Source organism: Cervus elaphus, chromosome 14 (genome assembly GCF_910594005.1).
Source record: "Cervus elaphus chromosome 14, mCerEla1.1, whole genome shotgun sequence".
Lineage (NCBI taxonomy): Eukaryota > Metazoa > Chordata > Mammalia > Artiodactyla > Cervidae > Cervus > Cervus elaphus.
This window is the reverse complement of record NC_057828.1, coordinates 53,927,038-53,937,865: the sequence shown is the minus strand read 5'-3', so window position 1 is coordinate 53,937,865 and position 10,828 is coordinate 53,927,038. Positions and strand designations below refer to the sequence as shown.

Sequence of the window (10,828 nt, the reverse complement as noted above, 5' to 3'; positions counted from 1 at the left end):
CTGCCCCCAGGTGGACGTAGTTGGTACTACAGCAGTCGAATGCCCTACGCCTCTGGCTTCCTGCTTGGAGAAGGCTTCCTCCTTGAAGTGTTATTTCCTGAGAAAGGCCACCCCACGCGCCACCTGTGGCCCGAGATGCCGTTAGCACTGCATGTTGGGTGAAGCACTGTCTTCAATTGAAGACAATGTCCAGCTGGCCCGGTGGTGGACGTGGACCTCAAGCCCTCGTAATGTGAGATACATGGGCCGCCGGTCTCACGCCAGGCCCTCCACCATCAGATGCAGCTGGGAGGGGCCCTAGACTCTGCCACCGTGAGAACCCACTCTCCCAGCCCAGGCAGGGGGCACGGGAGGAATAAGGATTCCTAAAGGGATTAAGGGGCCAAGAGTGGGGAAGGGAGGTGGCTCCTTAAACCCCAACCATGTCCTGGCCTCTCAGTAAGCCTCCCCACCACCAAGTCCCAGCCCCCAGCACCAAACACCGAATCCCTCACTCACCCCCCAGCTCCCTACTTTCACCTGGTTTTGAGGAGAAAAGCTGCCAGCCCCAGGCCTGCCTGCTTAACGGGCCCCACCCAGGATGTAACAGCTGCCACCGGAGAGTCCTGTCCCAGCAACTAAAAATAACGGGCCCCATCCTGGCACCTGCCCTGTTTCTCAGGCTCTCACCAGCACCCTCATTGACTCCCAACCTTGGCATCGCTTCTTTTAACGTTCCCCACACCCCCGAAACCAGCCTCTGCCAAGTCACTCATGGTTATTTTTCCAGCGTAGTCTGGCCCTGAGTGGCTGACTGACATTAAGTGCCCACATCCTGGGAGGCCCCACTCCAGGCCCTGGAATACACGAGGGTCAGCAGGATAGGATGGGATTTCAGCATCCTCGGAGTCTCAAGTCCTCAAGTTCATTTGGGGTTTTTTTGTGGTTGTTGTTGTTATTTTTAATTTTAATTTTTTATCAAAGTATAGTTGATTTACACTGTTGTGCCAATCTCTGCTGTATAGCAAGGAGACTCAGTTATACACATATAGGTGTTCTTTTTATATCTTCTTTTCCATTATGATTTATCACAGGAGACTGAATATAGTCCCCTGCGCTATAACAGAAGGGCCTTGCTGTTTATCCATCCTATTTGTAAAGTTTACATCTGCTAATCCCAAAGTCCCAGTCCTTCCCTCTCCCACCCCTTGGCAACCTCAAGTCTGTTCTCTATGTCTGTGAGTCTATTTCTCCTTAATAGATAGGTTTGTTGGTGCCATAGTTCAGATTCCACATATAAGTGATATCATAGGGTATGTCTTTCTACTTACTTCACTTAGTATGATCATCTTTAGTTGCATCCATGTTGCTGCAATAGCATTATTCATTCTTTTTTTATGGTTGAGAAGTATTTCATTGTATACATGTCTTCTTTACCCATTCAGCTGTCAATGGACATTTAGGTTGTCTCCATGTTTTGCCTGTTGTGAATAATCCTGCTAGGAAAACAGAGCTGCATGCATCTTTTTGAATCTCAAGTTCATTTTGGACATGGAATCTGCAGAAAGGGGCCCTTTTCCCACCTGTGCCCATCAAACTCCCACCCAGGATTAACACGCTCTCATTTGGGACTCCCAGACCTTGGCCCAGAACATTCAAAGGAACGTTTATTACCTTGCCCAGCGGGGAGCTCCAGCGGAACCGAACAGGATCTAATCCTCTCTGTGGCCCCAGCCCAGAGCCTACACACAGGAGCTGCTCAGCTAGTTTGGGAGGAATGAAGGAATGAATGGCTTCAGTGTACTTTCTAAGTCAGTGCCACACAGTCTGGGTAGGCAAGATGAACAGCTTTAAGTTAATCCAACACCAAGCCCTCTGCCTTCCAACTGCAACTATCCACTCCCCAGGGCACCTCTCTGAAGATATTCACCAGCCCTCCTGGGGCTGTTTCTTCATCTCGGTGGTCAGAAGACGAGGTCAGCCAGCCAAGTGTCACCACCATAACTTTAGGCAATTTGAACCCCTAGAGTGATAGCGTCCTCTGGCCAGTGGTTTTCCCTGCACCAGAGCCAGGTTAGGAGGGGCTGGCACTAGCCACGCACACTAGCCATGCATATTAGCCATGTACACTAGTTGTGCGCCACAGGCAGCTCCCACCTCCACCCAGTTGCTCCCAGTGAGAGCATGGTTAAATAATGCCCAACATGACCAGTGGGCCCAGCTCAGAAAACAGCTTCCAAACAGCGCATGGAGGAGTTCAAAGGAGACAAAGAAGAGAAGTCAGGCCTTGGGGCAAATGAAGTAAACCGACTCTCCGAGGTCAAAGCTGAACCCCAACTGCCCAAGGCTCCAGGTGGAATTTTTGGGCATCCAGAGTAGCACTCAACCTTTACATCTAAATCATGGAATCTAAGATCTGAAAAGAGCCCAAGAGTTCATCTGATCCTACATGCCCATTTTAAAGAACGGGAGGCCCTTTCCAGTGCCCTTTTAAGGCTGACGCAGTGCCTTAAGAGGCTAACACAGGAGGGTAAAGAAAGTCTCCCTAAAACCCAGAGAAGAGATTTTTAGAACTCCTCTCTGGATCCTGTCTGGAGTCACAACTGAACTGGAAGATTTTAAGTCTTAGCACTTACTAGTATGTGTATAGTTAATACCAAAGTCATTAAATTTAAACTTGACCTTCAATAAATAAAGAAAGAAAGAAAGAACGGGAGACTGAGGGCCTTGCAGGGAGACAACTAAGCAGGCTCCAAGTAGGAATTTGGCCAACCAAAGCCTTCCAGGGTATGCCAGGGCCTCAGCCTCCATCCACAGCCTGCGGGGAGAAGGTGTTGCAGGGAGTACCGCAAGATCCGACAGTATTGGTTGAATGAGGGAGAAAGAAAGAGCTATAAAGACAGAGAAGGAAGCGGTGCATCATAGCAGTCTTTGGCCGTAGGCTGACATTTGAAAGGCTGACTTCAAACCCTGGTTCTGTTGTAGTGCAGCTGTGTGACCCTGGATGGTCACTGACCCTCTGAGTCTCAGCTTTGTCACGTTTAATCAGTGGACAAGAGTGTCTACTGCGTGTTGTTGGGAGAATTAAGGGACTGCAAGAGTTACTGAGCATGCCAACCAGCACATAGTAGGTGCCTAGTAAACAACTAAAAAGAATGAGTCAGGCCAAGCAGCGTGATGGGGCCCCCATACCTGCAAATGCCAGAGTTTGCTCTGTCTCTGGATATTTGGGAAATCCATGCCGCCGAACCAGCTCCATCTCTGCCCAAATTAAACAGTAACCACCCAAGGTCAGGGAAAAGGCCTTGGCAGAACAGGTTTCTTCCAAGTGGTGGCTCAGCCTTGACGAGGTGGGCCCACCCCCCACCTGCCTATAAATGCTGCCCTGGCCACCGAGACATTCACCTGATTCTGAGCATTCACAACATGTTGGGCATCACAGTCTTCACCGCGCTCCTGGCCTATGGTAAGCTGAGGCTCCATGACCAGCTGCAGTCATCAGGCTGTGAGCTCGGACAAGGATGGGGGCAGGGGCCCTCTGCTCTCCAGGGCTTTGGGAAAGGAGCTTTGGGGTTCAGTGTGGGTCCAATTACTACTGATCAGCTGTGTCAAATGAGCTACTTGCCTGCTGGGCAACTCTGCTTCTGAATCTGCGAAACAGGGCTAATGACCTGACCTCCCCAGGGTGAGGATGAGCAATGAGGTGCAGACAGATGTAGCATCAGCCTGGGGACACAGAAGATGCCTCATCCCCGGGTACCCTGGGGACCATCGGGGGGCTTGGGCTTCCCAGCTGGCTCAGTGGTAAAGAACCCGCCTGCCAATGCAGGAGATGCAAGTCTGATCCCTGGGTTGGGAAGAGCCCCTGGAAAAGGAAATGGCAACCCACTCCAGTATTCCTGCCTGGGAAATCCCATGGACAGAGGAGCCAGGCAGGCTACAGTCCATGGGGTTGCAAAAGAGTTGGACACGACTTAGCAATTAAACAATATCGGGGCCTACCTTTCCTGGGATCAGCATCTCTCCTTTGGGGATTCTGTGTTGGCACAGAGGACGGCAGCTTTCCATGTTGGCAGCCTTCTCCCAGATTGGGAGTCAAGGAACTTGACTCGAATGTCACTCTCTGTCAGCAGGACCTAAACAAGCTATATCACCTCTCTAAAGCTCACTGGCTCTTTTGGCAAATAAGAGCGCTTCATTAAGAGTCCTCCAGTTGATAACAACAGTAGTAATAATAACAGTAGCTGCTCCTGTGTACTGCATGTTTACTCTGTGCCAAGCGCTCTGCTAAGCCCTTGACATTCCGGAGCCAATTTGATTCTCCGTCAACCTTGCGAGGCAGGGTCTATTAATATAGACCCATTTTACGGATGAGGACCCTGAGGCACAGTGAAGTTCACTAGCTTCTTCAAGATCACATGGCTGGTTAGTGCGGGGCGGGGGGGGCAGATTTTGAGTCTGAGTCTGCCCAGCACTTGCTCTTGACCATGCCACAGCTAGGACAGTCTGGAATTCTGTGGGTTCCGTGTTCACACATCCCCGCCATGCTGTGGCCTCAAAAGGGACAACAGGGTAAGGATGAAGAACACAGGTGTACCTGGGCACTCACACCAAGCCAGCCTACCTTGGTGTTTCCTTCAGTGGTTTAACCCTCACTCTATACCAGACCTTTTGCTCAACTCTTCATATGCATCATTTAGTTCTTAGGACAAACTTACCAGGTTAGTGCTATTCTACCCATTTCACAGAAAGGGAAGTTGAGGCCCAGCACACTCAATGGCTTCCCCAAAGTCTTACAGGAAAATCCAAACCCAAGTCTGCCTAGCCCCTAAATATGTGCTCTTTCCACCTGTCCCTTCCCCAGTGAGACACCAGGCACCCTCACCTGTGCTCTCCCTCTCCTGTCTCCCCCAGCCTCCAGCTGCGGGGTCCCCATCTTCCAGCCCAACCTATCAGCCCGCGTGGTGGGAGGAGAGGACGCCATTCCTCACAGCTGGCCCTGGCAGGTAAGCTCACCGCCGCGGGGGTGGGAGGCGGGGTGGAGAGGGGCATGGGGAGTGGGTCCCTGGGGACTGACACACGCTCCTTTCACATCCTCCCCCAGATCTCCCTCCAGTACCTCAAGGATAACACGTGGAGGCACACGTGTGGCGGCACCTTGATCACCCCCAACCACGTCCTCACAGCCGCCCACTGCATCAGGTGAGCCGGAAGTCACCCAGACGCCCCGCCCGCTGCTCTTCCAGGGCACACACTCCAGACAGCGGCACAAACAGGCTGCTCATATCCAGTAACTCAGTTGTCCATTTATTCATTCAACAAGTATTTAGTGAGCGCCTACGATGTGCCAGGGAATGGGGCAGTGAAAACGCAGTTTGTGCTCTGCAGGGAACTTATTATATTCTAGTAGAAGACAGAGTGGCAGGCCATCCAACAAGTAAATATGTAACAAAATAAGTGGTGGTGAAGAAAAACAAAGAAGCAGGAAGAGGCTAAAAAGTATGAGGGGTTCTATTTTAAATGACATGGCCTGGGGAAAAGCTCTCTGAAAAGGGGATACTTGAGCCGAGATCTAAAGAAAAGAAGGGAAGAAATCTCTGGTCTGGAAGTAAGGTGTCACAGGTGGAGGGAAGAGCCGATGCAAAGGTCCAGAGGAGGGAGTCCACTTGGCATGTTTGAGAAATAAAGTGGAAGCCGGTGTGGCAGGAGCGGATTGTGTGAGGGGAGAGGAGGAGGTGGCTAGAGAGGAACAGAGGTGAGATAATGCATGCCAGCAGCAGTGTGGACTAGTTCATCTTCACAGCATCCCTGGCAGGTGAGTTTCAAGATTATCCCCACCTTACAGGTGAGGAATTGAGGCCCGAGCCTGCCCACCCAGCAGTCAGAACAAACTTGACTCCAAGACCAGGGTCCTTACCCTGTGCCCTAGGAAGGGTCAATGGGGTGAACTGTGCCTTCCCCCAAATGAGTCCCACAGTGACCCCAAAGCTGCATCACCAGAGCCCCAACTTCCCTCTCTACCCAGCCGACCCATGCGAGTAGGACCCTGACTTGGCCCCCTTGCTCTGTCCAGCAACACCCTGACATACCGCGTGGGCCTGGGGAAGAACAACCTGGAGGTGGAGGACGAGGCAGGCTCCCTCTACGTGGGTGTGGACACCATCTTTGTCCACGAAAAGTGGAACTCCTTCCTCATTCGGTGAGTGCCCAGCTAGCCATCACACGGCCCCTAGGGGCAGCTCAGAAGAAGAGGGGGTCCCTGATATGGAGACAGAGCCTCATCATGGGCCCCATCCTCACCCTGAACAGCCCGCAGATGATGACTTTACGCAAAATAGCAAAATGCTAAGAGAAGACGGACACCCCTCCCATCCCCATCATTGACCAAGGGGCTCCATAAAGTACACATGGACTAAGGATCCCGAGGGCCCCGTGGTATGTTACCTGAAGTCTGTCAGCCAGGGGATGAGCCAGCACTCCCCATTATTGATGCTTACTGCATGCCTGCCCGCATTGCAATAAGCACTTTATGCGCCATCTCTTATTTAATCTTCACCACAGCCCGAGACAAGAACGCGAGGATCAGAGAGGTTAAGGAATGTGTCTCAGGTCACACAGCCTGCTAAGTGGCAGAACCACAAATCAAACCAAGTCTGCCTAGGGTTGTCCGCTTTCATTCGGCAACACAGAAACATTAAAAATTGAATCTGCAAGTATTTTTACCGTCATAATTTCCAATTTGCTTTAGCTTAATTTCGGTCGATACAGTGGTTCAGATACAGTGGCTCAGGCTTCTGCTCTTGTCACTTCTCTGTTAAGCCTGTCGTGATGTGGAGACACAAGTAGGGGAAGAAGCTACACCTACAGGGGCAGGTGTCCACCAGTAAAACCTGGCAGTCCGGGATATGTGCAAAGGACCCTGGTCACCCTTGGCCTGACTCCCGACTCACAGGCCAGGCCTCTCAGCATTTGCTTGCTGCACCAGGCCCTCCTGTCATTCACCACCTCCACTTTGGATTCCAGCAATGACATTGCCCTTATCAAGCTGGCAGAGACTGTGGAACTGAGCGACACGATCCAGGTGGCCTGCCTGCCAGAGGCGGGTGCCTTGCTGACTCAGGACTACCCCTGCTACGTCACTGGCTGGGGCCGTCTCTACAGTGAGTATAGCCCCTGGTAAATCAAGAGCGCCTTCCTGGAGGAAGCGGCTCCCACAATAAGCATGCCACCCACATTTGCCCACCAGTTTCCTTTTTGCCTTAACATCTTCACATCTTCTTAAACTGTGTAATGATGGCTAATATTTAGTAAGCACATACCATGTGACAGACACGCCAAGTGCATATAAAGGATGCTATAAGAATTAAATGGACTAAAATTTGTCAAGGACTTAGAACAGGGCTGGGCAGCTACTAAGTGCCATGTAAGTGACTATTGAATCAATGAAACTAACCATTTTGGGGTAGGGGATTAGATCATATACCAAGTATATTCCAGTGAATGGAATTCTCAAGTAAATTACAGCTGAATGTAAAGGTTAAATGCAAATAAATGAACCTACAGAAGACTTAGAAGAAAATAGAGATCAGTACCTGGAAAATTTGAGGCTGAGAAAAATCTTTTAACATGTGACACCAAAAGTAGTGAACTACAAGGAAACCATTGACAATTAAAACCCCAGAACATAAATTAAAGATAAATGGTAGTTATTTCTTGAGGGTTTTCTATGGGTTGGTTTTACCTTTCCAACCCTTTGAAGGGTCTCTAACCCAGTTTGGGACCATTGGCTCAGAGTCTTGCCTCTCAATAAAAGGCATATATGTCCCTCAAAGTCTTGCCAGAACTTGCCTGGCCTGGCCCAGCCCCATTTAGCCCTCTGTTCCCTGAAGGCATGGAGCCAGGGCTTCCTGGGCTGCCTGTCCAGTCACCACCCATTCTCTCTCCAGCCAATGGCCCCATTGCCGCCGAGCTGCAGCAGGGCCTGCAGCCTGTGGTGGATTATGCCACGTGCTCCCAGAGAGACTGGTGGGGCAGCACGGTGAAGGAAACCATGGTCTGTGCTGGAGGCGACGGAGTCATCTCAGCCTGCAACGTGAGTGTCCAGACTCTGCACCCCTGCCCTAATGCAAATGGCCAAGTGCTAGGGGCAGGGAGGAGAGCAAAGGAGTGAGAAGTGGGGAGACCCCATGAGGAACCCTCTCCCTGGGGGGAGACTGAGTCCCAGTTGGGTTCAGGAGACTTAGGAAAACCTTGTCACTGTCCCCCTTCCTCTCCCCCACCAGCACTATGGCCAGAGCATGAAGGCTGAATGTCTCTGGGTCTGAGTCCCAGTCCCACCCCTTCATAGCTGCATAACCTTGGGCAGGCCGTTTGACCTCTCTGAACCTCAGTTTCCCCATTGTAAAATGGAGCAACAGTAAGCACAGGGCTGCTGTGAGGACTAAATGAGTCTGACGTGTGTAGAAGAGACTTCATTCAAGTCCGGGCACACGTTCCATCGTACCGTCAACTCCATCGCTCCAGGGAGACAGAGGACACAGGGAATCTGACACTGAAGCAAGAAGCATCTAGGGAAATCAGAGACTGTCCCATTTTTAAACACAGGACCCTTTCCCCATTTCCATTTCCCTCACTTTCCTGGGTCTCCTACACAACTCCCAGCATCTTCACTTCTCTGGGCAGCTCAGACTCAGGCATGGGACACTGAGGCACAGAGAGGGTTCTCATCATCCCAAGATCGCACAGCAAACCACGACTTAATCTGATACTTTAGGGCTCCCCTAGGATAAAGGTCCGGAGAAGGCAATGGCACCCCACTCCAGTACTCTTGCCTGGAAAATCCCATGGATGGAGGAGCCTGGTAGGCTGCAGTCCACTGGGTCTCCAAGAGTCTGACACGACTGAGCGACTTCACTTTCACTTTTCACTTTCATGCATTGGAGAAGGAAATGGCAACCCACTCCAGTGTTCTTGCCTGGAGAATCCCAGGGACAGGGGAGCCTGGTGGGCTGCCGTTTATGGGATCGCACAGAGTCACACAGGACTGAAGCGACTTAGCAGCAGCAGCAGCGGGATAAAGGTCAAGTCACTCCCAAATCATATCTTCTCTCCCTCCCTCACTATGGACAAGCTGAGGTCAAAACAGGAGGTACCAAAGCAGAGAGGCCAACTCACATGCCCCACTCTAACCCACCCCTGTGGCCCAAGCCTCCCTCTGACGCCCACCCCATCTGGTGCAGGGGGATTCGGGTGGCCCCCTGAACTGCCAAGCTGAGAACGGCAACTGGGATGTGCAAGGCATCGTCAGCTTCGGCTCCGGGCTGGGCTGCAACACCTACAAGAAGCCCACGGTCTTCACCCGTGTGTCTGCCTACATCGACTGGATCAACGAGGTGGGTGCACCTCCCTGGCCTCCTTCCTCACTGCCCACCCCTCACTTGTTCCTCTACTCATTCCTTCACTCATTCATTCATTCACCTGCTCAAGAAGTATTGATTGTTTACTGCATGCAGCCTTGAGTCAGGTGCAGTAAAGGAAATGGCCATTGACTCCCCAACCTTTTAATCGATTTGCTTCAGCAAACACTTCTGTCCCAGCCCTAGGCTCCCCACCAGGGCTTCCAAAGGTGAAATGTGGCCCCAACACAGGAGAGGGGGTGGCATGGATAGCCATCTATCTCTTGAGGAGGGACAGGGTTCATTTTGGGAGTAGGCAGCATCCTGAGCCCACTTGCACAGTGGTGGGAAGTGCCGAGGGGGCCAACCCTGGGGACAGAGGCAAGCCTGGCTCATTAAGGCCTGGTACTACCTGCTGTGCCTGCTTGTTCCTTCCTTCCTGGCTGAGACTCATGCCACCCTGAGTCCCTCACTCTGTTCTCTGCTTCTCCAGAAACTGCAGCTGTGATTCATCCCCAGGAGCCCAGGCCACAAATCCTGACAACCGCAATAAACCTCTTTCCCCCTCAAGCTGCCTGCTTTCATTTTATTTATTTATTTATTTGACTGTACTCGGGCTTAATTACAGCACTCAGACTCGTAGTTGCAGAATGTGGGCTCTAGTTCCCTGACCAGGGATTGAACCTGGGCCCCTTGCACTGGGAGCTTGGATTCTTAGCTCCTGGACCACCAAGGAAGTCCCCTGCCTTCATTCTTGATTCTCGTGTCCCCTGCGGGTTCTCTGGGGGCTGCCCCTTCCACACCAAGGATGCAAAGAGAGGCCCCCTCATTCAGGCTGGTTTGGCCTTGAGGGGGAGCTCCTGGAGGTGCTGGGGGAGGAGGCGATCCCAGGAGGCCACCTGGTGCCTGAGGGGACATGAGCTAAGGACACACCGGAGATTTGCCCACCCCCGGCGACACACACACACACACATCTCCTAAGCTGTGAACCACCACACCCTGGTCAAACAGCAATGGCTTCCACATGTAGTCACAGCAGGTCAGAAGTGGGCAAGCTTGCACTGCACTAGATAGGCAGGGAAACTGAGGCCCAGAAAAGGAAAAATCTGGGCCAAGTCACAAGAAGAAATGACCAGTAATACACAAACAAAAGGCTCAGTTCAGGCTCTTTCGGTTCTGAGGCCGCCTGGAGGGCACATGGGGCCAGAAAGGTGAGGGACCCACTGTCCAGTGAGGTGGATCCAAGTGGGGCCCCTGATCCCTGACCACTGTATCCCTAGTTTAGGGCACTCCTGAGGATCGCCAGGGCTCCTAGTCCAGGGCTGATTTAGGAGGGATGTGCCCCTACCCCCACCTCTAAAGTCTTCCTAGGAAAACCCTCAACTGTGACTGCCTCTGGTTGGTCCATGAGTAACTTTGGTTCCTGGAGGTGGGGACCATGACCTCCCACAATG

At 51.9% G+C, this 10,828-nt stretch overlaps 1 protein-coding gene and 1 non-coding gene across 2 annotated transcripts; both read left to right on the top strand.

The window, feature by feature from the left end:
• Positions 1–2,461: 2,461 nt before the first annotated feature.
• On the top strand, positions 2,462–2,584 carry LOC122708394. The gene has a single exon (XR_006345174.1). It is a non-coding gene; the product is annotated as a small nucleolar RNA SNORA26 (small nucleolar RNA).
• Positions 2,470–9,944, top strand: CTRC (chymotrypsin C). The gene is made up of 8 exons (XM_043924314.1): positions 2,470–3,445; positions 4,894–4,985; positions 5,084–5,181; positions 6,053–6,178; positions 7,003–7,139; positions 7,926–8,071; positions 9,219–9,371; positions 9,868–9,944. The coding sequence occupies exons 1-8, from the start codon at positions 3,157–3,159 to the stop codon at positions 9,880–9,882; spliced, it is 1,056 nt and encodes a 351-aa protein (XP_043780249.1). The 5' UTR covers positions 2,470–3,156; the 3' UTR covers positions 9,883–9,944.
• Positions 9,945–10,828: the final 884 nt, after the last annotated feature.